This window comes from Pseudophryne corroboree, chromosome 2 (assembly GCF_028390025.1).
Source record: "Pseudophryne corroboree isolate aPseCor3 chromosome 2, aPseCor3.hap2, whole genome shotgun sequence".
NCBI classification, from domain to species: Eukaryota; Metazoa; Chordata; class Amphibia; order Anura; family Myobatrachidae; genus Pseudophryne; species Pseudophryne corroboree.
Genome location: NC_086445.1, coordinates 162,234,090 through 162,258,946, shown reverse-complemented (window position 1 = coordinate 162,258,946; position 24,857 = coordinate 162,234,090). Strand labels below are relative to the sequence as shown.

Here is a 24,857-nt window from a genome sequence, read left to right as displayed (position 1 = left end):
ATACCTTTTCGGGCTAGGATCTGGCGTTCAACCGCCAAGCCGTCAAACATAGCCACGGTAAGTCTTGATATACGCATGGCCCCTGCTGTAACAGATCCTCTCGTAGAGGAAGAGGCCAAGGATTTTCTACTATTAATTCCTGAAGATCTGGATACCAAGCCCTTCTTGGCCAGTCCGGAACAATGAGGATCGCCTGAACCTTTGTCCTTCTTATGACCTTCAGCACCTTTGGAATGAGTGGAAGCGGAGGGAACACGTACACCGACTGAAACACCCAGTGTCACTAGGGCGTCCACTGCTATTGCTTGAGGGTCTCTCAAAATGGAACAATATCTCTGAAGTTTCTTGTTGAGGCGAGACGCCATCATGTCTATTTGAGGAATTCCCCAAATACTTGTCACTTCTGCGAAGACCTCTTGATGAAGACCCCACTCTCCCGATGGAGATCATGTCTGCTGAGGAAGTCTGCTTCCCAGTTGTCCACTCCTGGAATGAATATTGCCGACAGAGCGCTTGTATGTCTTTCCGCCCAGCGGAGAACTTTTGTGGCCTCTGCCATTGCCGCTCTGCTCTTTGTTCTGCCCTGGCGGTTTATGTGCGCTACCGCTGTTATATTGTCCAACTGTATCAGGACAGGCAGGTTGCGAAGATGATGTTCCGCTTGAAGAAGGCCGTTGTAAATGGTCCTTCACTCCAACACGTTTATGTGTAGAGAAACTTCCTGGCTTGACCATCTTCCCTGGAAAGTTTTCCCTTGTGTGACCGCTCCCCAGCCTCGGAGACTCGCATCCGTGGTCAGTAGGATCCAAACCTGGATCCCGAACCTGCGTCCCTCTAGAAGGTGAGAGCTGTGCAGCCACCACAGGAGCGAGATTCTGGTCTTGGAGGACAGGATTATTTTCCGGTGCATGTGCAGATGTCACTTTGTCCAACAGATCCCACTGAAACACTCTGGCAAGGAACCTGCCAAATGGAATGGCCTCGTAGGCCTTAACCATCTTCCCCAGCAAACGAGTGCATTGATGGATTGACTCTCTCGCTGGTTTTAGAATTTGTTTGACCAGACCCTGAATTTCCAGAGCCTTCTCTTCTGGAAGGAAAACTCTCTGTAATTCCGTGTCCAGAATCATTACCAAAAACGACAGTCGTTTTGTCGGATACAACTGTGACTTTGGCAAGTTCAGGAGCCAACCGTGTTGTTGTAGAACTGACAATGACATCGTGAAGCTCTGCAGCAATCGGTCCCTGGATCTCGCCTTTATCAGGAGATCGTCCAAGTACTGGATAATTGTGACTCCTTGCTTGCGCAGGAGAAGCATCATTTCCGCCATTACTTTGGTCTATCCACGGCTCCGAGGTTTTTCACCAAACGGCAGCGTCTGAAACTGGTAATGACAATTCTGAAAGGCAAACTTCCGGTAAGCCTGATGCGGAGGATATATGGGGATATGTAAGTAGGCATCCTTTATGTCGACCGACACCATAAAATCCCCTTCTTCCAGACTGGAGATCACTGCTCGGAGAGACTCCATCTTGAATTTGAACTTTTTTAGAAAGAAATTGAGGGATTTTAGGTTCAGAATTGGTCTGACCGAGCCGTCCGGCTTCGGGACCACAAACAGGCTCGAATAAAAGCCCTCTCCCTGTTGTGACGGGGGCACCTTGATAATCACTTGATTTTGACACAGCTTTTGTATTGCGTCGCATACCACCTCCCTGTCCGGAGGAGAAGCTGGTAAGGCCAATTTGAAAAATCGTCGAGGGGGAACGTCTTGAAACTCTAATTTGTACCTTTGGGACACTATTTCTAACACCCATGGGTCCAGGCCTGAACAAACCCAGAATTGACTGAAGAGTTGGAGACGTGCCCCCACCCGTGCGGACTCCCGCAGAGGAGCCCCAGCGTCATGCAGTGGATTTGGCAGAAGCCGGGGAGGACTTCTCCTGGGACCCTGCCACGGCAGAGGATCTTTTACCTTTACCTCTTACTCTATTAGCAAGGAAGGAATAATTTCGGCCCTTTTTGTATTTATTTGGCCAAAAGGACTGCATCTGAAACTCGTGAGGTTTCTTTTGTTGTGGAGGAACATAAGGCAAAAATGACGACTTACCCACGGTAGCCGTAGATACCAGATCAGCGAGACCTTCGCCAAACAAGACGCTACCTTTATATGGGAGAGACTCCATAGTTTTCTTTGAGTCAGCATTCCATTGATGAATCCACAATGCCCTTCTAGCTGAAATAGCCATAGCATTGGCTTTCGATCCCAACATGCCAATATCTCTCGCCGCTTCCTTCAGGTATGCTGTGGCATCCCTGATATAACCCAGCGTTAAAAGGATACTATCCCTATCTAGGTTGTCTATATCAGTTGACAGGTTATCTGCCCACTTTCGATAGCATTACTCACCCATGCAGATGCAATGGTTGGCCTGAGCAGAGTACCTGTGGTTACATAAATGGGTTTTAACGAATTCTCCTGTCTACGATCTGCCGTCTCCTTAAGGGCTGCCGTGTCCGGAGACGGCAACGCCACCTTTTTTGATAACCTTGACAGGGCCTTGTCCACAATGGGGGATGACTCCCATTTATCCCTATCCCCAGAGGGCAACGGATACGTCACCTGAATCCTTTTGGGAATCTGAAACTTTTTATCAGGATTTTCCCACATTTTTTCAAAGAACGTATTCAGTTCATGAGAGGGCGGAAACGTTACCTCAGGTTTCTTTCCCTTATACATACAGACCCTAGTATCGGGAACCGCAGGGTCCTCAGTGATATGTAACACTTCTTTTATTGCCACAATCATGTACTGAATGTTCTTAGCCAATTTTGGGTCTAATCTGGTCTCATTATAGTCGACACTGGAGTCAGTGTCCCATGTCAGTATCTGTGTCCGCCAACTGAGCGAACAAACGTTTATGTGACCCCGAGGGGGTTTGGACCTGTGATAACACATCCTCCCATAGTAGACATGATTCCGCACCAGTTCTGAAGGTTCGAAAGAAATAGTAATAATGATAATAGAGTACCAGAATAACGTATGATATGCACGAATAATTCGTATTTTGATGAATAGGTCTGGTGGTGCACCCAGAGTCAGAGACAAACTAGGAAGAAAATGATTTACAGAAGACTCTTGTGTGGGTGCACTCTTATTTTGATTTGTTAGTATGAAAATATTAAAACATAACTTTTATTATGTCATTATTTTAAGAAAAAATCCACACTTATATAATCCACCACAATTAATTCAACAAAAATATATTAGTAACTAATATATTTTTGTTGAATTAATTGTGGTGGATTATATAAGTGTGGATTTTTTCTTAAAATAATGAGATAATAAAAGTTATGTTTTAATATTTTCATACTAACAAATCAAAATAAGAGTGCACCCACACAAGAGTCTTCTGTAAATCATTTTCATAACACATCCTCCACAGACTTCTTCCATGCCTAGTTCTGAGAGTCAGACTTAATAATAAGAGCCACGTTAGCATTTAAGGCATTCAACACAATTACCCAATCAGGGGTCTGCGGTGCCGACAGGGTCAGTCCCACAGCTGTTTCTGCCCCTAACACAGTCTCCTCCTGGGAAGAGCATTCAGCCTCAGACATGCCGACACACGTGTACCGACACCCACAGACACACAGGGTAAATAATACGGGACAGACCCACAGTAAATCCTGTCAGAGAAACACAGAGGGAGTTTGCCAGCTCACAACCCAGAGCTCAATCCCGGTTCTGAAAACGTAATATTAAGCCCCAGACTTGTAGCGCTTTTAAAACAACTTATAACTGCACCAAATTACTGTGCCCCCCCCCCCCCCGTTTTCACCCTGTTACTTGTACAGTGGTAGGAGGAAAGGACCAGCGTCTCTGCAGCTTCTGTGAGAGAAAATGGCGCTGCTGTGAGGGCTAAGCCCCGCCCCCCTACATGGCGCGCTTCAGCCCGCTCTTTTTTAAATAAATGCCCGCGGGGGTCCGAATTTAGTGCCCAGGCACCTCAATCACCTCCTGCCAGCTTAATAAGAGGTTTATAATGCTGCCCAGGGCGTCCCCCCACGCCCTGCAGTGCCGCTGTGTGAGTGGGAGCATGGCGTGCAGCGCGATCGCTGTGCGGTACCTCAAAGCCATCACTGAAGTCTTCAGATCTTCTTCTACTCGCCTGTCTTCTGACTTCTCGCTCTGTAAGGGGGGTGACGGCGGGCTCTGGGAGTGAACCCCTAGGCGTACCTAGTGTTCCAAACCCTCAGGAGCTAATGGTGTTCTGTAGCCAAGAAGCAGAGCCTTTAAACTCATCAGAAGTAGGTCTGACTACTCTCCCCTAAGTCCCACGATGCAGGGAGACTATTGCCAGTAGTCCTCCCTGAAAATAAAAAACCTAACATAAAGTCTTTTCAGAGAAACTCAGTAGAGCTCCTCAGTGTGCATCCAGTCTGCCTGGGCACAGAATCTAACGAGTCTGGAGGAGGGGCATAGAGGGAGGAGCCAGTTCACACCCATTCAGTCTTAAAGTGCCCATGTCTCCTGCGGATCCCGTCTATACCCCATGGTTCTTGAAGTGTCCCCAGCATCCTCTAGGACGTATGAGAAACCAGTGATAAGTGCAAGGTGATAAATGCACCAGCCAATCAGCTCTTAACTGTTAATTTACATATTGGAGCTGATTGGCTGGTGCGTTTATCACCTTGCACTTATCACTGGTTTATCACTTCCTTATGCCTTCTTCAGGTTAATACATCTGCCCCCTTTTTGCTATAAATAATAATCGGTCATAAAAGTGTGCCTAAATAATGAGATGCTGAATTGTCTATGTAGCAGCACTATGGAATGAAGAATTACATGAATCCGCATAAATGTACAATCCAGGTATGATGCTTTTAATTCTGGCTGATGTGATGTGTGTGGCAGTTATATGCTATATGTTACAATCGCAAAAATATATTTTTGGTACAGATTCTCACACTTTAGTACAATGGTCTGTAGGGGTTCTGTATGGATGACTGGCGGACGGCATGCCGGCTGTCAATATCCTGACAGCGGCATCCCGCCCGCCAGAATGCCGGCAGCGGGGCGAGCGCCGAGTCCCCTAGCGGGCTCTCTGTGCTCGCCACAGGATCTTTTCCCACTCTATGGATGTTGTGGATACATATGAGTGGGAATAGCCCCTGTGAGCTGGTATTCCGGCTGTCAGCATTTTCGGCTGTCAGGATTCCGGTGTCTGTATCCTGTCCACCGGGATCTCGATAGCTGGCAAATTGATTGCCTCCTGTCAGTGCACACCCCCTGAAGGTATATACATCAGTAATTATTGTGGATAAATTCAGACATTAGTATCTTTAAGTTTCTACTCTCTCTGTTGTCCCTCAGTTAAGGATACCATTATATAAGTGTCTGAAGGACTTCAATATTTTCACCATCAGACCTACTCTCTCTAATGGGCCCTACACACGCCGAGCATTTCTTCACTCCCCCCCGTCACCCGGCTCCATAGCGATGCATGCTAATATGGATAATCTCATCCATATTGGCCTGCATGCATAACCGACGGGGTACCAACGATTAACGAGCGCGGGGCCGCGCATCATTAATCATTGGTGCCTACACACTGCACGATATGAACGAGTTCTCGTTCATTAAGGAACGAGAACGGTCATATCGTGCAGTATTATCTGCCAGTGTGTAGGGCCCATAAGTCTGACACCCTGTTATTTTAATAAATGTAAAATAAAGCATAAGGTTTAACGTCACAATCAATAGATTTAACAGATCATTTCTAAGAGTGCCCCTAAAAGGAATTACTTTCTTGATTAGCCACTGCTAATTTAGTTGTATTCTCTGAGTACACTGTATTCTATTCCTGGGAGCACCTCCAACACTGACTTACATCCCAGGCTCCTTTTGGATAGATAACCAACAAATGCTGGGTTTTTTGTGAGATTGAGTATAAATAATATCCCGGTGCAGGATCTTTTTCCTCTCTTTACCCTTACTAGTAGACCCATGCCAAACCAGCTGCGACAGCTCCACAGCATAACGCAGCAACATCCATGCTTTACTTTAGGTACTGTAGGCACTCTGGCATCAGCCATTCTCCTGGCAATCACCATACTGAAGCACGTCAGTGTGATCTGAAAAGTGTAAATGGTTATTCATCACTCCATAACACTCACCGCCATTGGGCCTAATTTGACCTGATCGTAGATGTGCTAAATTTAGCTCTATAATCAGCTTCGCTGACATGCAGGGGGATGGCCAGCACAGGGCTAGTTCTCCCCGCATGTCAGGCTCTACCCCCTCCGCACAGGTACAAAAGCATTGCATGGCGGCGATGCTTTTGTACTTGAAGAGTAGCTCCCCACCTGCGCAGACCCTGCGCACTGGCTGGGAGTTACCTGTCGCTGTGAGGGTCGCATCAGCTGCGTGTGACGTCACACAGCCACCGCGGCCCCCCAATGGTCTGGGAACGCCTGCGTTGTCCGGACCGCGCGCCCCTAAACGGCGGCCTAACGCCGCCGGCCCGCCCAGCGACCGCCTCTGCCTGTCAGTCAGGCAGAGGAGAACGCAGGGCTGAGACAGCCGCCGGCTGTCTGGCATGCGCCGGCACACTGTAGCGCATGCGCATTTCAGTCCTGATCAGGTCTGAACTAGGCCCATTGCTCCACTCTCCGTTTGCTGCGCTCTTTACACCATAGTAAGCGCTGAGCTGCATTCTTTTATGTGATTAGAGGTTTATGAGCAGCTGCTCAACCATAATATAAAGGTGCATGGGCCTCCCTACGCAGTGTTGGGGTTAGACCTAGCCGACACCCCCAGAGTGGTAGCAGAGGGGAGAAGGGTAAAATACTTCCACCGGTCCAGTGTCGAGATACCGGCATTTCCCTCCTATAATAATGTTTCCCACCATTTGATAGAAAAGCTGATCTTTTATGTAACTATGGGGCAGATGTATGAAGCCTGGAGAAGGGATAAAGAAGTGATAAAGCAGTGATAAGTGGAAGGTGATAACGCACCAGCCAATCAGCTCCTAACGGTCCTTTTTCAAATCTGTAATGATTGGCTGGTGCGTTATCACCTTGCGCTTATCACTGCTTTATCACTTCTCCAGGTTAGTACATCTGCCCCTATGTCCCAAATAAACATTACATTTACCACTGACACCAGATTTCCTGCAGTTACCTGTTACCATGTGCAGCAGCTGAGATCTCCTCAGAGAGATCAGCATGGTGACACACATGTCACATGCTCTGCTCTGCTACACGGTACAGTCTTGTGATCATTATGAGGTGAAAGCAATAAATATGGTTGTAAATTAATGATCGTACCCAGAGATGAATAACACTAGCCCTCTCACATGCTCTCAGACTAATGAGCTGGATGTGTGGACTTTGCGCTATATAGAGGTGCATTTAACACTGGTTGTCTTGCTGTAGTTTGACCAGAGTGTGACAGCACTACATTGTGCTGTTGGAAGACTGCACTCCTTCCACTCTGTGGCTGCCTCTGTTCCCCTCCACACGTGGTGACAGTCACACGAGAGGATAGGTCAGTGCCTCCATCTAGGTCGGTACACTCATTTCATGAAATACCATGTGTTGCTGTGAGCATTCTGATATGCTGATTGGCTACAAGTTGCCACCATCTCCCACTCCAGAACTGCTTACACATGCATAACCTGGAGGTGAAGAATAATAATGATGAGAAACAGTCAAATGCGTTTTTAATAACCTATCCATTCTGGGGCCGTGGCCTAGCATGCAAGCCGAACAGCAGCTTTCTTACTGAGCTCCCGTATACCCTGATTATTACTGGGCACCACGCGTTCTCTTGGGGCTCCCTCAAACACCAAATACCCTCTGAGGTTCGCAGGTCATCCTTCAGGGTCGTGTGGGGGACGCTGCGGAGCCGGGGGACGCTTTTTAACGTCCTTGCGGGTTGCGGCCTTCCCCCTCAGTGAAGCCAGGGGCTGGAGTTACACCCAGGATCGGAGCTCCGGCGGCGCGGAGCACCTTCACCACCGGGAGCCACAGCACCTGTATCCGAAGCGGCGGCCGTGGGGGTCCTGGCGTCGGTCCGTGCTCTGCCCCCGTAACATCAGCGGTGCCGCCTGTGAGATCGTGCGGGCGCCCCGGCCTTGACCCGCCCAGAGCGGCGCCGTGCCCTGCTGCCTGACTCCCTCCCGCACCGTACCTTGCGAGACGGGCTGTGACCGCCGCGATCGGAGCTTCGGCGCTCCGGAGCCGTCAGCCGCTTGTGCCCGCCGTCTGCCTCCCTTCCGCCGGACCTTTCTGCCTCTTGTGCGGGGCGGGCGGGCGCGGCTCTCTGGCCCCGCTGACAGAAGCCAAAAGAAGGTTAACCCGCTGCCACCATTGACGCACTGAGCTACTGCTGCTCTTCCCTGGTCCTGCTGTTCTCTCTCAGCCCTGGAGCAGCTGCTGGGTGCGAGTGCTGGTGGCGCTGCTCTCACTGTATGGGCTGCTACTGTCTGGATCCCCCTGTTACCTTTTACTAGTTACCTGCAGCTCCTACAGCACCTCTCATTGGAGGTCATTCCGAGTTGTTCGCTCGCAAGGCGATTTTAGCAGAGTTGCTCACGCTAAGCCGCCGCCTACTGGGAGTGAATCTTAGCATCTTAAAATTGCGAACGATGTATTCGCAATATTGCGATTACACACCTCGTAGCAGTTTCTGAGTAGCTTCAGACTTACTCGGCATCTGCGATCAGTTCAGTGCTTGTCGTTCCTGGTTTGACGTCACAAACACACCCAGCGTTCGCCCAGACACTCCTCCGTTTCTCTGGCCACTCCTGCGTTTTTTCCGGAAACGGTAGCGTTTTTTCCCACACGCCCATAAAACGGCCTGTTTCCGCCCAGTAACACCCATTTCCTGTCAATCACATTACGATCGCCAGAACGATGAAAAAGCCGTGAGTAAAATTACAATGTGCATAGCAAATTTACTTGGCGCAGTCGCAGTGCGGACATTGCGCATGCGCATTAAGCGGAAAATCGCTGCGATGCGAAGATTTTTACCGAGCGAACAACTCGGAATGAGGGCCATTGTTTCAGTACTACAGTGAGCCATACTGCCCCTGCAGGCCCAAACTCAGTAGCATATTGTGGACAACACCACAATAAATAAATAAATAAAAATAATAAGAATTACTAATTAAAAAATAAATTAAATAAATAATAATAATAACCAAGAAAAATACAAAGCCACCGTGTCTATCAGCACCAGAAACTCCTGCTGTCCTCTTGGGAAGAGGTGCCTGGTCACTGGCTGGACCGTGATCGGTACCCCCATCTGTCCACTTATTCCCTAAGGAACTACACCTGTGCTTTTTATTGTTCAATCGATGCTCTGAAGTGGCTATGAGGCGTACTTGAAAATCTTCATATGGCTGACCTGTCCTACTGATACTCTACCCTGTGTCTCCGACTGGGACTCCCATTTCCTTCCCTTATCCCTGCAACTTGCCTGTCCTTTTCTTTTTTTCACTGGAATTATGGCCCAGAAAAATAAGAAATCTCAACAGGCTTCGGCAAACTTTTTCGGGAATAAATCTAAAGGCGCTCAGAACCAAATGTCGTCCCCTGCATCTCCTTCCTCCCCTCTGTCTTCGGGCACAGATATCGACCCACAGATTCAAGCAGTTATGACGGGGCTCCTTGAAGGTGTTCAAACAGCCTTTAAACAAGAACTTTCTAAGGCAATCTCAGAATTCAGACTAGAAATTACGTCTCTTGGCGACAGGACGGACTCTTTGGAAACAAAGACGGATGATCTATGCCGGTTGCAACAGTGGTTTGATACGGAACTCACGAGGCTCCATGAGGAAGTTGAACTGTTGAAGGAACGGCAAGAGGACCAAGAGAATCGTTCTCCCCGTAATAATCTCAGAATACGCAACGTGATGGAGACGATTCAGAGTTCCGCATTGCCGGCCTTTTTACAAGACCATTTTCAATCTTTAGTGCCGGACCTTACAGACGAGGACTGTCTCTGTGATAGGGCACACAGAGCCCTGCGCTCTAAGCCTTCTGCTTCTCAACCACCTAGATACATAATAGTCTGCCTTCATTACTATAGATCGAAAGAAAGAATCCTATCTGCAACTCGGGACGTCCAGGACATATCTTTCCGGGAGATGCAATTGCAAATCTTTAAAGATCTAGCCTCGTCGACACTCAAGAAACGCCGGGATCTTCAACCGGTTACGAAACTCCTTCGTCACCACCAAATAAGATACCGTTGGGGATTCCCTTTTATATTGCAAGTCTTTGCCAAGAACTCAGTTCATGCTGTTAAAACTTTATCGCAAGGACAGGAGCTGCTATCTAAACTGGATATCCTCCCTGAAGCGACCACTGTTCCCTCCTCTGCCGCTGTTTCTCCGAAACCTCAACGTTCCAGACCACCGCTCCCTGAATGGTCGAGAGTGACTCATACCCAGAACTCAGACTGTGCTTCTACCTAAAACCTGAGGTTACCTTCTGACCTATGTCCCTCTTCATATAAGGTTACTTGATATGTCCGATGATTTCTTTATACAGTGGACAGGCTTGTCCTCACCTTTATTTGGACCCAACTCATGATATCCTTTTTCAGTATTAATGTTGGACGTTAAGCTTTATATGTTATTATGTTCTTAACTTTATTATTAGTGTCCCCCGGAAAAGTGTTACGGCTGGGACATGTTGCTGCTGTTATTTTTGTCTCCCCTTACCTCCCCCTCTCCCTCCCCTCCTTTACTCCTTCTCCCTTCCCTCCCCTCCTTTACTCCTTCTCCCTTCCCTCATTCCCTCTCCCTCCCCCTCCCCCCAGTCACCGGATTGTTACAGGTGTAAGGCCCCATTGCAGGGCTTGGTTTTGATGTTCCGACACATGTTGGATTCTTAAGGATCAGGTTTACAATGCCATGTTATATATTTCTTCCACGACCCCCATGCACCCTCTTTTGATGATTCTTGTTATTCATATTCAGATTTTAGTTACGGTCCCACAAACGGACCTTTCTTTACAGGGTTTTTGCCTTTGTTGGCGCCTTTGCTTCTTTCGTCTTTCTCTTGTTTCTTTTCTTTGTTATTCTTCTCTCCCTTTCTCTTTACACCTGTTCCTGCAGAATGGTCCCCGAGAGGTTTGGTTTTCATTCAGGGTTTTTTCTTATTGTGTTTTCTGCATAGCGACCCGATTAAAGTTATCCCATGGCCCTTAAGTTGTTATCTGTCAACGTAAATGGACTCAACTCGCCCAAAAAACGCACCATTTTGCTGAGCGCTTGCAGAAGGGAGAGGGACGATATTGTGTTTCTTCAAGAGACTCACTTTACGGGCCTTCACTCGAAACTTCAGGGTAAACAATTCACTCAATCCTTTTTTGCATCCGCTAACTGTAAAAAACAGGGTGTCGCTGTTCTAATACATTGTAAAATTCCTTTTGTACACATTAAAACAGTGACCGACCCAGAAGGGCGCTATATAATGGTTGTTGGCACTCTGCGCTCTGTAATCTTGACCTTAATTTCAGTTTATGCCCCTAATCAAGACCAATCTCAGTTCTTCCAATCATTGTTTCGACATGTTGGTAGGATCGCTCAAGGACATATAATTTTAGGGGGAGACTTTAATGCTGTACTTGACCCTCATGTTGATAGATCTACCCCCGCTCCCTGTAAGACAGCTGCTCCCTTAATTAAGGCCTCTCGTACCCTTCTCTCCTCCCTCCAACAGTATAACTTCTGTGACTCCTGGCGCCTAAAATATGCCCTAGCAAAAGACTACACTCATTTCTCTGCTCCACACCAGCTTTACTCCCGTATCGATATGATACACAAATCCCAATCTTTAATGTCCCTGACGCAGATGCCGGGATTGTCCCATTCACGTGGACCGATCACTCAGGAACATATATTTTATTAGACATATACGATGCCCCCAGGGGAGATCGAAAATGGCGCCTGAACGATTCTATTCTATAGCACCCATCCACCCAAGCTGAAATAAGGGTAGCCATTCAGCATTACTTTGTAGAAAACGCCTCTCACGACATCTCCCCTGGAATAATCTGGGAGGCACATAAGGCCACACTTAGGGGCCAATTGATGGCCAAGTCCTCTGCCATTCGGAGGAAAACTGCACAGGAAATAGCGTTGCTTGAATCTCAAATTGCCACTTTGACTTCCCAGCATAAACAATCCCCATGTACCGCTTTACTCCAACGCATAGATAATCTTAAGGGTCAATTAAATGATCTTCTCTCCCACCGCGCAGCAATTATTTTACAAAAATTGCACCAACGTTTTTATGACAAAGCTGACAAGATTGATGCTGTTCTGGCGAACAAACTGAGACGAAAACGAGCATTAGGTTCAATTGATAAATTATACTCTAACAAATTGGGGTCCCTTACTTATGATCCTAAGGTAATGGTGGACGAATTTAAAGACTATTATGAATCACTTTATAACCTTTCGGGATCTCCCTCCCCCACTGGGTCTGAGGGTGTGCGTTCATACCTCTCGACGGTTCCTCTACCCTGTATTACAGATGACCAGCTCTTAGATTTAAATAAAGCTATCTCGGTGGATGAAACTATTGCAGCTATTAAGTCCATGAGGTCCTCAGCAGCCCCGGGCCCTGACGGGTTCACAGCCCAATATTACAAACTATTCGCCGCAGACCTGGCCCCACATCTTACTTTCCTCTTTAAAAATGTTCTAGAAGGGACATCGTTTGCTCCAGCTACAACCCATGCTGATATCGTGGTAATCCCGAAACCTGACAGAGACCCTACATTATGTAAAAACTACAGGCCTATTTCCTTGCTAAATGTCGACCTAAAGATATACGCCAAGGTTTTGGCTTCTCGATTGGCTCCTCTTCTTCCACACCTGATTCACCCAGATCAGGTGGGTTTTATACCAGGGCGCCAAGCGCCTGACAATACTAGAAGAACTATTGATCTAATTCATTCTATCAATAAACAGAAATCGCCTGCAGTTATACTGGCATTAGATGCCGAGAAGGCGTTTGACCTGAATCTCATGGTCTTTTGCCTTTGAAGTTCTACAAAAATTTGGCTTTTCTGGAAGATTCTATGAGGGGATCTCAGCATTGTACCGTTCCCCTTCAGCGAGGGTCTCTGTCAACCAATCCTCCTCTTCTACCTTCGGGATTGCTAACGGTACCAGACAGGGTTGCCCGCTTTCACCCCTAATATTTGCTTTAATAATGGAACCTCTAGCTGCGAGGATCCGCTGTAATGCGGCGATCACGGGGGTCACGGCGGGTCTCAAAGAACATAAAATAGCATACGCGGATGATGTCCTAATCTCCCTTTCTGACCCTGCCCATTCTATGGCACCACTTTTCTCCGAAATTAACACCTACTCTACACACTCCGGTTACAAAATTAATACTAGTAAAACGGAGGTACTTGATTTTTATGTCCCTGCTACTATTAAACACACTTTAGAAGCCACATTTCCATTCGCATGGCATAAACAAAAGATTAAATATTTAGGAGTTTTCCTGACTCGCAACCACCACCAGCTTTTTCAGGCTAATTTTCCCCGTTTATTGGACCAAATCAAGTTAGATCTTCACTCTTGGTCCAACCAATGTATCTCATGAATTGGCCGCGAGAATTCGGTGAAAATGAGCGTACTCCCTCGGCTCCTATACCTTTTTTCAAACCCTCCCTATATATATTCCTCCCTATGTATTTAAATCCTTGCAATTTCATATGTCTCACTTTGTCTGGGCCTGGTAAACGACCTAGGGTAAAACTGAGTGTATTGCAACGTCCTTCCCGCAGTGGAGGTTTAGGTATCCCCGACTTCAAAAAATATTACTTGGCAGCTTAACTTGCTCACTGCGTGCAATGGTGCAATCCCGAAGCGAGAAAGGTCTGGGTTGATATCGAGGCAGATGATCTGGGCCTCTCTTCGCTCTCCTCCCTACTATGGCTCCCTAAAACACGTCGCCCCAGATCGGTGCTCTCTCACCCGATAGTTATGCGCTCCTTATCCATTTGGGCCTATGTAAACAGGAAATATAAATTAGCTTCCAGCCCATCCCCTTTAATCCCTCTATTCCATAATCCTGATTTCCCTCCGGGTTTGATTAGATCGGCTTTTCCTAGGTGGAAGAGGGGTAATATTCTATATCTCAATGACATTACTACAGCTGTTAGTTTCCCACAATTTTCCGAGATTCAGGAACGGATTGGGTTCCCCCCTGCAGACTTTTATCAATACCTACAGATCAGACACTTCCACTCTAAAATGGGAAATCTCCTTATTCAAAGGCCACTCTCGAGCTTTGAGACACTTTGTTGGAAACGCTCCTCAACCAAAGGCTTAATTTCCAATCTTTCCGCACTACTGGTCGGGGAGGCATCTACAACAGGAGACTCTTACGAGATTGCGTGGGGGAGGGACTTAGGTTCTGACCTGACCTCTGAAGATTGGTCGGAGATATGGTACAACGCTGCTCTATATGTGTCAATATTAAGGAAAACGTATACAAATTGATTTACAGGTGGTATTATGTACCCTCCAAGCTGCGAGCTATGTTTCCCGACACCTCTGATAGATGCTGGAGGTGATGTTCTGAAGAAGGTACCTTTATGCATATTTGGTGGCAATGCCCTAAAATCACCACACTCTGGAAAGAGATTATAATTCTTATTTCCAGTGTTCTTGAGGTTCCCGTCCCCTATGACCCTAAATATTTCCTTCTCCCACTGCAGTTTACGAATTTAACTAGACATCAAAATATACTAGCGCGACATATTATAAATGCTACAACATGTCAAATAGCAACTGATTGGAAGAAGCCCTCCCCCCCTCTTTACACTGTATTATTTCTCGTATTTGGTTTAACTATAAGATGGAATACATGACGAGCATAATTAAACACTTTGCCAAACCCTTTGAGAAGATTTGGAGCCCTTGGTTGACATCTCAACATGCCTCTTCCCCATTCTTTGGATAATATATCCCACGGGATAGACATAGTATATTAAAAAGAAAATTATTTTTATTTACCTATTTTATTTATTTCATATATATATATATATATATATAATGTATATTTCTTGCCCTATTGATCGCGAGCTTTCTCTCTCCGCCCTCCGCCCCGCAAGGGTATCACTCTATTCTTCTTTTTCTTCTTTCTCTTTTCCTATCTATTTTTCATACTTAGTCCTCTTACGGTTTGACCCACCGTCCTTTGTGAGGACACTTTCTTCTCTCCATAAACAAAACTGGATCACTCAGTTGATTGTTATGACTTAGTTTTATTGCATAATCTTTTAGTCATGTGACTGTATATCATTGTTATGTATACTTCTTTGTATCGCATTGTGATCTCTTTAATAAAAAGTTTATTAAAAAAAAAAAAAAGAACATATCCATTCTATGACAATAAGTCTTTTCTGCCATTATAAATCTCAGGTTGTTTTTGTGCTCATTCAGAGATTTCCTCGTATTATACACATCTGTGTGTCCCTTATGCCTAAGTTTGTAAATGATGGTAGAATGTAAATAATAATTTTTTTCTGTTCAGGTTGCTGACGTCACTGTTTGTTCCTGCACTTGTGGCCAGCGTCACCACCACCCTGCTGTTGGCTGTCCTTCTCTCCTGCCTTCGATTGTGGATTGCGCAGAAGAAGAAGTCATCCGTGCAGTTATGCAAAGATGGCAAGGCACAAAGAGTAGTGGCGTTTTTCCACCCATACTGTAACGCAGGTGGTGGCGGGGAGAGAGTGCTGTGGTGTGCGCTGCGAGCTCTGCAGAACAGGTATGTAATTTGTGTGCATTATATTTATTTTGTACATTTATGTATTTCATGGATTCCATCTAATCCTTGTAAATTACAAGAGTCTAATATACTTTAAGGATTAGAGAGTCTTATTTTATATCTTCTTGACTGTAGATTTGCTTTTTGGCTTAAGACAGTAGTTTCCAAGCATTGGGGCAGATGTATTAACCTGGAGAAGGCATAAGGAAGTGATAAATGCAAGGTGATAAACGCACCATCCAACCAGCTCCAATATGTAAATGAACAGTTAGGAGCTGATTGGATGGTGCATTTATCACCTTGCACTTATCAGTGGTTTATCACTTCCTTATGCCTTCTCCAGGTTAATACATCTGCCCCATGGCCCTAAAGGCACTCCAATAGTCTAGGCTTTTCAAGATATCCATGCTTAGGCACAGGAGACTTAATTAGTACCTCAGGCAGTTTGATTATACCATCTGTGCACAAGCAGGGATATCCCTAAAACCTGGACTGTTGGGGTGCCTTGAGGACTGTGTTGTTTTTTTTTCAGATTTGGGTGGGGTGTGTTCAACCTGAAATCTAAATTGCGGTGTAAAAATAAAGCTGTCTAGTATTTGTGGGCTACATGCTAAAGCAGCCAGTATTTACCCTGCACAGAAAAAATATAACCCACCCAAATCTGAATCTCTGCACGTTACATCTGCCCCACCTGTTTTGCCCAGTTGCTTGCTTTTTTGCTTACTTACAACAATGAATCAGGCCCATTGTCTCCTGCAGTGTTATGATTATATGAATTCAGAAAGAGTTGTCTCATTGCCCTTGAATGTGACACTGCTTTGGTCTGCAGTTGATACAATTTTGTCTAGGGAGCAGTTATATTTCATATCTAAGGCTAACTAAAATAAACTGTTGCCCTAATCCAGTATATGAATGAAAAGTCTTTACAGAATTGTATGATATGCATCCTCATTTTGCAGTAGTCACCACTTATTTGCTTTGCAGTGTTTGGCAAGTACTGGCCAACTAATACCGCTTTTACACTAAATATCGCGGGTCGTATCCACGAGCCTGACACGGATGCTACCCGGCTGCAACCCGCTTCAGCCTCCTTTCCCACAGCAGTCACCAACCTGGCATTTTACCGGGTTGGAGACGTTGCCGGTGACGCGGCAGATGCGGTGCTTGGAGGTCACATGATCTCCAAGTGCCGCCTTTCCATTCACTGTGAACAGGAAGCCGGGTCGATGCGACCCGGCTCCTGTTTACCTGCACAGTTTGCCGGGTTGAACCCGTGTTCAACCCTGCAAACTACCCGAGTTGGAATACCGGGTCATTCGACCCGGATTATTACAACTCGACCCTTTTACACCAACCAGCAACACGGGTTAAGCGCACTTATGTGCAATAACCTGTGCTATATGCTGGTGGTGTAAAAGGTGTCTAACAATGTTTGTGTCCTAGGACTGAGTCTTTAAGGTAGTTATAATCCTAGCACATTGTGATTCTAATTAGGAAAACCTCCAATGGCTGTGAGCAGAACAAAGTTATCCTGCTCAGATAACCAATGTTATGTTAGAGCCAGAACTCCCCTCCCCCCATATCTGTGATTGGTGTACTAGAATCTGCACAGTCAAAATGTACAGCAACAATGTGTGGCTTGTTCCGGTAATTCTAACATTGATTTTATATATTTGTTTCCTAGGTATAAAGATGCTCTATATGTAGTGTACACTGGAGACGAGGACGTCTCTGGAGAAGAGATCCTGAATGGGGCAGTAGGCAGATTTAACATCAGGTTATTGTACCCTGTTAAGTTTGTTTTCCTGGAAAAGCGTAACCTAGTAGAAGACGGATTCTATCCTTATTTCACCCTGCTGGGACAGAGTTTGGGCTCCATTGTTGTAGGGTGGGAAGCGCTGGTAAAATGTGTGCCTGATATTTATATTGATTCCATGGGCTATGCATTTACATTACCTCTGTTTAAATACCTGGGGGGCTGCCGCGTGGGATGCTACGTGCACTACCCAACTATCAGCACGGATATGCTGTCTGTGGTTCAGGACCATCGAGCTAGCTTCAATAACTCTACATTTATCTCCAACAACCCAGTCCTGAGCAGGCTGAAACTGATTTATTACTATTTATTTGCATTGATTTATGGATGGGTTGGATCTTGTAGTGATGTGGTCATGGTCAACTCCACGTGGACTTTCAACCACATCATGGATTTGTGGAAATGTAGCAGTTGCATCAACATTGTTTATCCACCCTGCGATGTGCAGACGTTCTTGGACATCAGTCTGAACCAGGAGCATGAGAGAAAAGGACATTCTGTGGTGTCTATTGGTCAGTTCAGGCCAGAGAAGGACCACAGGCTGCAGATCCGCGCTTTTAGTGCTCTGCTGGCAAAAAAGACCCCAGAAGAGAGAGAAAATGTGAAACTCATCCTCATTGGTGGGTGCCGGAACAGACAAGACGAACTCCGTGTGTCGGACCTGAAGAAGCTCAGTGCAGAATTAGGAGTTCCTGTCGAGTTTAAAGTAAATATTCCGTTTGGAGAGCTGAAGAAACTTCTCAGTGAAGCCACCATTGGGTTACACACTATGTGGAACGAGCACTTTGGAATTGGTAAGAATCTCTTGGAGTTAACTTTGGTATACTTTATGTTTGAAATAGTTGCGCAGCTTTGAGCTTTCCAGCTGTCATAGGCTAAATGGTAATTTAGAGTAGCCACCAAAGCCTGCGTTTATCAATGAGGTCAGGCAGCAAATTGGAATACATTAGATTTGATACACTATCAGACTGTCCCTTTACTGATGAGTGATGGGAGGATGGTAAGTAATATGCAGGGAGTCTGTAGATACTACATTACAAGCTTAGGCACCTGCATCTACCTGGTTCATGTGACTTAAAAATCCCAGGAACAAGTTAAGTCCTTGTTAGTATTTGGATCTGCCCCCCTACTTCAATGTAACTCCTGGGCATCTAGTACTTCCTCATTAAGGGGAGGGTATATCAAACCTAAAGAAGACAAGTGTAGGTGTCTATAGGAACCAATCAGATTCTAGTTATCACCCGTCTACTGGGATCAGTATGAAATACCTACAATCAAAATCCAGACGGTCAAAATTCCGACAACGATTGACCGATGGTCAAAATCCGGACATTGTCAAAATACCGACATTTAAAATGTTGACTGGTCAAAAAGTAGACGAGTTTTTCATTGTTTTTTTTTGGTGTGTATGTCGAAATAGGTCAACATGAACACTGTATAAGTGTACCTACCGCGTCCCTCGCATGGCTCGCGGCTTCGGGCACGGTGCCTCGCTGTGCTCGGCACACTATTATATTCCCCCTCCAGGTCCAATAGGATGGTGAAGTATGAACAAGTCGGTTTCAATGAAAAAAATCATGAAAAACTCATGTCAACTTTTTGACCAGTTGACATTTTAAATGTCCGTATTATGACCTTGTCGGTATTTTGACAATGTCAGGATTTTGACCGTCGGTCAATGGTTATCGGTATTTTGAATGTAGGTAAATTGACCGCATCCCCCCATCTAGTACATTCTTGAAAATGAAAGATGTAATCTGCTTGGTTGCTATAGAGATCAGCTGCACCTGTCTGTCTCTACAAGGTTTGATTACTCTCCCCCATAAGGCTTGGCTTTGTGAAGATCTCACGTGTTGCGTCATACTAACTCATGGATAAATGTGACCAGGCCTGGTACTGTGTTAGTAGTGGAACAGATGATGGAGCACTTTTACATATAGAAAGTAACCATTTCAAGGCATAACCATTGAATAGTCAACTATAGTGGAAATATATTGTAACTGAAAAGTTCCCCATTTTTCAGAATTACAGTATTTATAACTTTTGTTGTTTACAACACATGTAATGAATTACAAGCTAGGTGTGTAACCGCATGAGAAAGGCTGGGAACCACTTACATAGAATGTGCACCAATATCCCCCTTTTTACTTGCATGTCCCAGCAGAGAGCACACACAATACCAATGAGGTAATGGTGACTACAGAACTATGGCCCAAATGTATTAAGTCTTAAAAAGTGATAGGGTGGAGACAGATAAAGAGTGATAAAGTACCAGCCAATCAGCTTCCTTACTGCCATGTCACAGGCTGTGTTTGAAAAATGACAGGATCTGGTTGGCTGGTGCGTAATCACTCTTTATCCATCTCCACTTTATCACTTTGTAAGGCTTAATACATTTGGACCTATGAGGCTGCACACTTGTGTTGTCTCATTACTCCTTTTACGACCTGTATACTATGCACTCCACTCATGTGACTGATACCCCTTTCACACTGACAGATATTTCCAGGGTTATTGCACATGAACGCGTATCAACCCGGGAATTTGCTCAGTGTGAAAGGGTACTGAAAGAATATCCCGGGTCGAGGGTCCCGGAATTTCATCCCAGGTCTCGACCTGGGTTGAATCCGGAACCCGGGATGCGGTGCAGTATGAACGGGTAAGCCGGGTCAAGGCCACCCGGCACCCATTCTCTGCATAGGAGGAGGCGGTCCTTGGAGATTATTATTTCCAAGCACCGCCTACGGTAGAGTCAGCGGTGACATCACCAACCCGGCAATATGCCGGGTCGGGCCGCAAGTCTGAAGGGGTCTCAAGCCGGGTCGCACCTGGGAAGCACCCGTGTACACATTCCCGGGTGCGACCCGGCTATTGTCAGTCTGAAAGGGGCTGTGTAGTGTAAATGGCATCAAGTGGCATCAAGTGTTTGAGCTTATTATTTTGGCTCTTCATCAATACCTCATTCTGCAGATAATGGTAATATATTTCCAACGTGGCTATAAGGGCTATTTATATAAGCGCAGAACTGCAGGCTTTCAGTGCCAACGATATATTGTGATGTTACATGATTTAACCACCATAACCCTGCATATCCTTATCCATTAGAAAAGGAGATTTATGGTAAGAACTTACCTTTGTTAAATCTCTTTCTGCGATGTACACTGGGTTCCACAGGGAATAACATCGGGGTGTAGAGTTGAATCTTGATCCGAGGCACCAACAGGCTAAAAGCTTTGACTGTTCCCAGGATGCACAGCGCCGCCTCCTCTATAACCCCGCCTCCGTGCACAGGAGCTCAGTTTTGTTAACCAGTCCAATGCAGTAGCAGGTAAAAGAGACAACAATCGTTAGTTGCCACATACACCACATTCTCGCGACAGGAGAGGGTGTCAGCGGCTAATGCCCTACAAACCCAAAGAAGCTAAGTGCGTCAGGGTGGGCGCCCTGTGGAACCCAGTGTACCTCGCAGAAAGAGATTTAACAAAGGTAAGTTCTTACCATAAATCTCCTTTTCTGCAGCGGGGTACACTGGGGTTCCACAGGGAATAACATCGGGGATGTCCTAAAGCAGTTCCTCATGGGAGGGGACGCACTGTAGCGGGCACAAGAACCTGGCGTCCAAAGGAGGCATCCTGGGAGGTGGAAGTATCGAAGGCATAGAACCTTATGAACGTGTTCACTGAGGACCACGTAGCCGCCTTGCACAATTGTTCAAGGGTCGCACCACGTCGGGCCGCCCAAGAAGGTCCAACAGACTGAGTAGAATGGGCTTTGATGGTAGCAGGAGCTGGAAGACCAGCCTGTACATAAGCGTGTACAATCACCATTCTAATCCATCTGGCCAAGGTCTGCTTATTCGCAGGCCAGCCACGTTTGTGAAAACCAAAAAGGACAAAGAGGGAATCAGATCTCCTAAGAGAAGCTGTTCTCTTCACATAAATACGGAGAGCCCGCACCACATCCAAAGACCGCTCTTTGGGGGATAAACCAGGAGCGGTAAAGGCCGGAACCACAATCTCTTGGTTAAGGTGGAAAGATGACACCACCATAGGCAGATAACCAGGGCGAGTTCTAAGAACCGCCCGGTCACGGTGAAAATTCAGAAAGGGTGACCGACAGGACAATACACCCAAGTCTGAAACCCGTCTAGCAGAGGCAATAGCCAGCAAGAACAGGACCTTAAGAGTAAACCACTTAAGGTCCACAGACTCAAGGTTCAAACGGAGACTCTTGTAAAGCGTCTAGAACAACCGAAAAATCCCAAGGAGCAACAATATAGGTGTGTAGAGGTATCTTATTGGCGCTAACTAAGCAGCAGTAATTTTCTGTCATGGTTATACCCTTTAACCAAATAGCAAACTGAACGGAATGGGGTGGTGACAGAAAATCAGGTGCGCTAAGGTTCTATCAAGAAAAGTGTGTGCGTGCAACACCCTCAATGCAGTGTATGATACTTATCTCAGGCATAGGTCTGAATTCGCAGTATGGTTAGATGGTTCAAAGAAATAAAAATGCTTCTCATACACCAAACATCAATGGACATGTAAATAAAAAGAACAGTATACACATAGTATAATATTGTTTCAACTTTTTCCATATATGGTGAAAAACAGAAAACGTGTGATAGTTAAAGTGTATCCACAATGTTAAGTGGAGAATTGGAGGCTTTACCAGATAGGTATTGGTTTCAAGCACGTAGTTGATAATACACTGGTCTCGAATACTGTTTCCAACGGTTTCAATTTCATTCGTATATGTGGGAACAAGAAATCATACCCCACATAGTGTGATCCCGTATGAACAATTTATTTAACAGACACTGGTTACATAAAACATGGATAAAATAAGGATTGGAGGCGATTACCAGATTGCAAATCAAACGTTAGCATGTAGATCTTAAATGGAAGTACCGAGTTCCAGATACTGGACTTCCGCTCTCAAATCGGATTACAACTGTAGCGCTCTATCCAATCCCAATATCGATCCTCTTGTCACAGGCCAACGCGTATCGAGCAAATGCTCTTCGTCAGGGCAGTGTGACAGTGGGATTAAGGAACTAGACTAAATAGTATGGGAGTGAACTACTTCCGGGTTCAAGGGTCAACAAATAGTGTTTTATATCTTGGTGCTTAAATTACTGCTTACACAAAATATAATATAAAATTCTTAATGCTTAACACTTAGTACTTATAACTGAAGCAATAATTTTTATTCTATTACATGTAGTAGTAGTACATCAGTCCCATACTGCGGGGTACCACTGGATTGCATCTTACCGGAAGTTACATTACTTCCGGCGGCCGTGGAACACATGGAAATCGGCGCCAGTCAGTTTATTAAGCGCATGTGAACTTCTTACATAGGACGGTTACTTAAAATGGGGAGTTGTATAAAAATCATACATTTAATGCTCATGACTGAAACATTCTATTATATGTCTAGTCTAGAAGTGCAAGAACCACGTCCCACGGGATGCTGCTGGAACGCATCCTACCAGGAGTTTACATTACTTCCGCCGTACAATCCATGAACTCTTAAAACTTTTTCAGTTCCCGTTTTAAAATGTTTTACTTGTTTTCATATGTATGAATTTTTTATAATTTCTTGTTTTTAAGTAATTGCCTCATGTTTTAAAACCATGTGTACCCGATCAAATGACCAGCACTAACAACTATGCGGTCCAAGGCAGGCGGAAGTGGACGCAGTTCCGGCGGGGTGCGTTCCACGTCCCACGGGGTGCGTTTCACGGCCGGTGGAAGTAATGTTGACTTCCAGTAGGATGTGTTCCAGCAGCATGCCGTGGGACATGGTTCCTGCACTTCTAGACTAGAGATACTGTATAATAGAATGTTTCAGTCATAAGCATTAAATGTATGATTTTTATACAACTCCCCATTTGAAGTAACCGTCTTATGTAAGAAGTTCACGTGCACTTAATCAACTGACTGGCGCCGATTTCCATGTGTTTCACGGCGGGCGGAAGTAGACGTACTTCCGGCGATTTGCGTTCCATGGCCCACTAGGTGCGTTCCACGTCCGGCAGGAGTAATGTAACTTCCAGTAAGATGCACTCCAGCGGTACCCCGCAGTACGGGACTGATAATAATAATAATAATTTTATTTATATAGCGCTCTTTCTCCAATAGGACTCAAGGCGCTAAACAGATAATGAAGTACATTTTCATAAAATACAGAAGCATGAAGATACTAAAAGGGACATTATGGAAATGCTTGAGTAAACAGGAAAGTCTTGAGTCTACTTTTGAAGGATTCTATAGTTGGGGCCTCTTGCACTGTGCAGGGAAGTGAGTTCCATAGAGTCGGAGCCGCATGATTAAAAGCTCGACCCCCCAGATGAATTACGGGAGATTCTAGGTACTGCTAAAAGTCCTTCATCTACAGATCGCAGTAATCGAGTGGGGCAGTATGGGGTCAGAAGCTGCTTCAGGTACCTTGGGCCCTGGTCATGTAATGCTTTGAAACTCAGTAAGCCAATCTTGAAGATGATTCGCCATCTTGCAGGCAGCCAGTGAAGGGAGTAGAGAATGGGTGTTATGTGGCTAGAACGGGGCTGGTTGGTTAACAGCCTGGCAGCTGTGTTTTGCACCAGCTGTAAGCGTTGCAATTCTTTTGCTGGGAGACCAAGGTAGAGGGCATTACAGTAGTCTAATCGAGATGATACAAATGCTTGGATGACTTTTGGCAGATCATCTGAGGGAATTAAGTGCTTGATTCTGGCTATGTTCCTCAGGTGAAAGAATGAGGATTTGATTGAGGCTGATATCTGATGTTTAAGTGTCAAGCCACCATCCAGGACAACGCCAAGATTCCGCACACGATCAGTGGTCTGTAATTCTGAATCCCCGAGTGTAAGTCCAGTTGGTTGGCTATGCTGCAGTCTTGTCCTTTGATGTTGCGTCGTATCATAAGGACCTCTGTTTTATCCGGGTTCAGTCGCAGCCAAATGGCGCTCATCCACTCCTATAGCTCAGCTAGACAGCCATTTAGGGTTGCTATTGGGTTATCAGTGCCCGGAGCAAAGGACAAGTACAGTTGTGTATCATCTGCATAGCAGTGGTAGACCAGGCCATGGCGCCTGATTATTTCACCCAATGGGAGCATGTATACTGCAAAAAGCATGGGGGATAGTATAGAACCTTGTGGGACACCACATGGCAATGGCACTGATGTACTTCTACATGTAATAGAATAAAAATGATTGCTTCA

The 24,857-nt window shown here is 45.7% G+C and overlaps 1 protein-coding gene across 1 annotated transcript in view; it reads left to right on the top strand.

Annotated features, from left to right (window-relative positions):
- The window catches only part of ALG11 (ALG11 alpha-1,2-mannosyltransferase), a 110,408-nt gene that overhangs the window by 72,639 nt on the left and 12,912 nt on the right, over nt 1-24,857 (top strand). Inside the window, exons 2-3 of the mRNA XM_063951953.1 lie at nt 15,581-15,814; nt 17,499-18,424. Coding sequence (XP_063808023.1) covers nt 15,581-15,814; nt 17,499-18,424 — 1,160 coding nt within the window. The remainder of the gene's footprint in view (nt 1-15,580; nt 15,815-17,498; nt 18,425-24,857) is intronic.